General features: G+C 60.8%; 1 protein-coding gene across 2 annotated transcripts; it reads left to right on the forward strand.

The window, feature by feature from the left end:
- Positions 1–92: 92 nt before the first annotated feature.
- Positions 93–2,273, forward strand: EIF4E1B (eukaryotic translation initiation factor 4E family member 1B). 2 transcript variants are annotated; one of them, XM_008629082.2, is made up of 7 exons: positions 93–798; positions 953–1,038; positions 1,148–1,243; positions 1,360–1,423; positions 1,603–1,716; positions 1,828–1,967; positions 2,084–2,273. In XM_008629082.2, the coding sequence occupies exons 1-7, from the start codon at positions 781–783 to the stop codon at positions 2,196–2,198; spliced, it is 633 nt and encodes a 210-aa protein (XP_008627304.1). In that variant the 5' UTR covers positions 93–780; the 3' UTR covers positions 2,199–2,273. The 2 variants fall into 2 exon arrangements, with proteins under 2 accessions (XP_008627304.1, XP_017583656.1); XM_017728167.1 differs by having other exon boundaries at positions 1,603–1,967.
- Positions 2,274–4,910: the final 2,637 nt, after the last annotated feature.

A 4,910-nucleotide genomic window follows, 5' to 3' on the forward strand; every position in this document is an offset into this window, starting at 1 on the left:
GGCCCCGCCCACTCCGCCCTCCGCCGCGCCCGTTCCCCCTTTAGCCACGCCCATTCCGCCTTCAGCCACGGCCTTTCCCCCTCTAGCCCCTGGGACAGTCCTTCTCCCCAGCCCCATCACTCGTCGTGATCTCACCCCACGCTGTCCCCATGCTATTCAGTCCTGACCCCCGTCGCATCCTTTCCCACCCTCTCCCTGCCACGTCTCCTCCCGATCCTTGTCCCATCTCATCCCAATCCCATTGCTTTCCGTCTACAGGCTGCCCTTACCCCATTCCATCCTTATAGCCATCCAACTCCCTCCACATTCCACTCTGTCCCTATGCCATTCCCATCCCCTTCTCGTCATGTCCTCTTCCCATCTCATCCCACCCCATTCCCATCCCACCGCATCCAATTCTGGTCCCATCCCCTCCCCATCACATCCCCCACTCTCCCCATCACATCCTATCCTGATCCCATCTTCCCCATTCCACCTATCCCTGCCCTCCAACCTGATGCTATCCCACTGTGTGCTATCTCTGCGTACTGTCCTGTCCTGCCCATACCACATCATGGTCCCAAACTTACACAATTCTACTCCCTCATCCTGATCTCATCCCACTCTGAGCCCCTGCCCTCATCCTCCAGCTCCCTGCCCTAGAGAGGGATCCCCCACCTCTCTGCTCCCCAGGACACCACCCTCCCACTCCACCAGCTGCAGCTGGGATGGCTCCTCATCCCACCTGCCTGTGGGTACTTAAGAGCCAGAGGCAGCCTAGGGGAGCCCGTGCTAGTCAGGATGGCTACAGGGGAGCAGGTGAGTGCTTGCCCTATGGGCTGGGAAGGCTGTAGAACACAGACAACCCTCCCAGCCCTCGGGGTACCCAGCGTGGGAGGTATCTGGGGGGGCTGCAGACTCCCTGTTGGGGTGGTCATGGGGCTCTTCGGGGCTGTCCCACCTTCCTCTGCAGAAGCAACAAGAGCGACGCCAGCAGAGGGCTCGGCAGCAAGAGCTGCTCCCGGCAGAGATCCTGGGCAAGCACCCCCTGCAGAACAGGTATGGGGGTCCTGGCCATGGACAGCCTCTCCCAGCACTGGGAGGGGTGTGCTGGGGCTGGAGGGGGATTCCAGCATGGTTGAACACCCCATTTCCCCTCCCTCCCCAGATGGGCACTGTGGTTTTTCAAGAATGACAAGAGCAAGATGTGGCAGGCGAACCTGCGCCTCGTCACCAAATTCAGCACCGTGGAGGACTTCTGGGCGTGAGTGTCCATTGGGTGGGCACACCCACTGTGTCCCTTCTGGAGATGTCCTAGTGGGGGGGGTCTGAGCCTAAGGCACCTATTCTCACCTGCTGCTGTGTCTCCATCTAACACAGGCTGTACAGTCACATCCAGCTCGCCAGCAAGCTTGCAGCTGGCTGTGACTATTCCCTCTTCAAGGTATGGTACCTTATCCTCAGAATCCCCACAGCACCCAGCATTATTGGGGCACACTGGGTGCTGCTCAGGGTGCCCTGGCCATAAGGTGGAAGGGGAAGTCTGGCTGGTTGTTCACAGCTCCCCAGGCCAGCTCTGGTTGGGTACTTGGTGCCCCTGACTGTCTGCTCGCCCACCCCTAGGACGGCATTGAGCCCATGTGGGAGGACAGCCAGAACAAGCGTGGTGGGCGCTGGCTCATCACCCTGGCCAAGCAGCAGCGTCACACCGAGCTGGACCGTTTCTGGCTGGAGACAGTGAGTGCAGCCCCACTTGAGGGTCCTGGGGGTCCTGGCTATGGTGTTCCCGCTGCCCCAGGGCTGAACTGCAGTGGGGACTGTCCCAGGCTCCTCTTCTCCTCCCCACAGCTGCTGTGTCTCATTGGGGAGATGTTTGATGAGTACAGCGACGAGGTGTGCGGGGCCGTCATCAACATCCGCACCAAGGGGGACAAGATTGCTATCTGGACCCGGGAAGCGGAGAACCAGGAAGGGGTCACCCACATTGGGTAATGCAGCTTCAGGGGAGGCTGCGCAGGGGAATAAGGGCTCCCCCTGTTTCGGGGAATAGGGCCAATAGCAGAAGTGGTGCTGCCCAATTCATCCATCCCCTTCTCTCCTCCAGGCGTGTCTACAAGGAGCACTTGGGCCTGTCACAGAAGGTGACCATTGGGTACCAGGCCCATGCGGACACGGCCACCAAGAGCAACTCCCTTAGCAAGACCAAGTTTGTGGTGTGACTGTGGGGGGAGCAGGGAGCTGCCTACGGGGTCCCCATGTACTGTCTCACAATGAATTTCTGCATCTGAGCATGATCTGTGTCTCCAGGGCTCTTGACAGGCTGGGGTGGCTCTTGTTTGGGGGGGAGGTTTCCTGGGAGGGAGGTGGCAATGTGCCATATCTTGGCCCCTCCATTCTGGGTGAGCAGGGCCAGGAGAACAGAGCTGGCATCACTGAGGGATTGGGACACTGCACATGTCTCCTCACCTCCCCTAGAGCCTGGGACCAGTGCCCCTCTCACTGGGGCTGTGGGGGTGTTTTGGGAGGCCCTGGATAGCCCCCAGCAGGATGCTGATCTGTCCTCTCCTGGCCAAGGCACGGGCACAGCTCACTGCCCTGCAAACCTGGGCATGGGAGGGACTGCTGAGGCCCAGCTCATCTGGGTCAGCTCAGCCTGGGGAGCGGGTCCACTTTTCTCCTAAGTCCCTGCACATCTGTGGGACATGGGTCTGCCTTCTCAGGAAGAGCAGTTTCCCAGCTGAGGGCTGGCAGTGTCCCTGCAGAGTGGGTGCTGAGGCTGCAGCACAGCACGGTCCCCATGCTGCATCCCCTCCCACAGACACTTGCAGCATAGGTGCTATGAAGCTTATTTTCTTCCCAAGTGTTTGTTGGTGCCAGACCTGCAGGTTCACAGCCTCAGTCTTTTGAGCCCTGGGACTTTGCTGGCTCCTCCTTTCCATGGCTCATGTCTTCTGCTGTCCCTTCTGGTGGTCCTGGTCCCTCATACTCCCTTCCAGATCCACCCTGCACTCTGTCCTTTAATCTTTTTGTGTGTTTTATTGTTGTATCTGTGCTCTCCTGCCTAGTCAGATTCTAGAGGTGGAGCTGTCTGCTCACCCTCCTGACAGTGGTGCCTGCAGTTCTGCCCTCACTGCAGCTCTCATCCAGGAGCTGAGAGCTCCATTCCCTCCAGCAGCGCCCAGGCTCCATCTCAGCCCAAGGCTGCACCTTGTCCAGGACCACACATCCAGCCCATCTATGCCACCTCATCAGCCCAGAGCCGGGGTTGCTTGTCCCCTGCTGTGATGGCTCAGTGCTGCCCTGCCTGCAGATGGGCTCTGCAGAGAGCTGGTCCTGCAGAAGGACAAAGTATTGACCACTCTGTTCTTGGAGCTGGCTGTGACCTGTCTGGTCACAGCTTGACAGGCAGCTGGTGTGGCTGTGTCAGCCGGGGTCTGGACTGCCTGCAGTGCAGCCCGTGGGGCTGAGCTTGCTGAGCCCTGCACTGCCCTGGGGTGCTGCCTCGGCTGCAGAGAGCTGTGTCCCTGGGACTCAGCTGCCTTTCTCCAGGGACATCAGCCTTGCAGCTCCCCCAGGGCAATGCAGAGCCCTCCACCACCCAATATTGCCCCTGTTCCAGGCAGAATATGCTACTAGGGAGTGAAGACAGGAGCTCACCCCTGGCAGGCACTGTGTCAGGCCATGTCCCTGTGTCCTTGCATCGTGTGATGGCTTTAGGTCACTTCTCTGTGCAGGTGCAAGGGCGACAGGGCTGGGGAGGCCTGCAGGCAGCAGGACCGGGATGAGGGGATGCAGTATGGGGGGGCTGCACCCCCCTATGGGGATGCTGCAGGTGGCAGGAGTGGGATGAGCGGATGCAATATGGGGTTCAGCACCCCAAACTGGGGGTGCTGCAGGCAGCAGGATGGGGATGAGGGGATGCAGTATGAGGGGGAGCACCCCAAACTGGGGATGCTGCAGGCGGGCGATCAGGGGGTGGCTCTGCCTGCCTTGCCCACTGGTCCCGCATGGGCAGAGCGTGGTGGCAGCCCGAGTGCTGCCTGCGCTACCTGTACCGCCCGTCCCTCGCCACGCGGTGGTGCCGCTCGCCCGGCCTTGGCCAGCTCCGGCGCGGCGGGGCGGGCAGCCTGCCGTGCCTGCGGTGGGGTCTCTGTCTGCCCTGCCCTGCCTAGGTTGGGGTCACAGCGCTACCTCAGCTCCTCCCTCCCCCCCAGAATGAGATGTAGGCAGAGCCACGCGTGGGGCTGGCAAAGCTGAAGCTGGAAGAGGGGTTGCTGAGACCCCCTAAAACGCACCATTAATGCCCCTCCCCAGCAGTGAAAGCGTCAAGTGTGTGAGAAGCAGGGGCTGCCTGTCCCTCTGTCCCTTCAACCTACTGCTCTGCCCCACCTGGCCCTGTCATCGCCCCCCACCTGGTTCTAGGGCCGAGCCCCCCGCAGCAACACTGGCACACTGTCCTTGTCCCCTTACCCCAGCAAGGGCGTTGTGCTCATGGGGTGCCGTGTGCCCATCACAGCACAAGGCCAAGGTTAACTGGGGCAGGAGGGGGTGCAGAGGCTGCTGCGCTGCAGTGGTTCATCACCATTCTCGTGTAGCCACAGTGGGATTTCATTTGATTGGAAAAATAATAGGAGCCATTTATCTCCGTGGCTTTATGGGTTCCCATCAGCCCTGCAGTCCAGCCAGGCTGGGGGGCTGGCAGTGCCCACCCAGAGCCTGCCCTTTGGGGACACAATAACCTTGATCCTCAACTTCTACACCCCACAGTCTCTGTTTGAGGGCCAGAGGGTGCTGGGGGGCACAAAGGCAGCCCCTGGGTGGGCAGAGCAGTTGCCAGGAGCCACACAGTGAGTACAGCAGTGCCAGGGCTGCCCCCGGCCTGTCTCATTCTGGGCAGCTGTCCCAGCTGGCAGCCGAGCTGGCAGCCCTGT

The sequence above is a fragment of the Corvus brachyrhynchos genome, unplaced genomic scaffold (genome assembly GCF_000691975.1).
Source record: "Corvus brachyrhynchos isolate BGI_N302 unplaced genomic scaffold, ASM69197v1 scaffold21, whole genome shotgun sequence".
Classification (NCBI taxonomy): Eukaryota; Metazoa; Chordata; class Aves; order Passeriformes; family Corvidae; genus Corvus; species Corvus brachyrhynchos.

What these genes read in the sequence shown, in the direction of transcription:
- EIF4E1B (XM_017728167.1), top strand. An exon ending in GTGACTATTCCCTCTTCAAG is followed by an intron (nt 1,424 to 1,602) that starts GTATGGTACCTT and finishes GCCCACCCCTAG; the next exon opens with GACGGCATTGAGCCCATGTG. An exon ending in GAAGGGGTCACCCACATTGG is followed by an intron (nt 1,968 to 2,083) that starts GTAATGCAGCTT and finishes TCTCTCCTCCAG; the next exon opens with GCGTGTCTACAAGGAGCACT.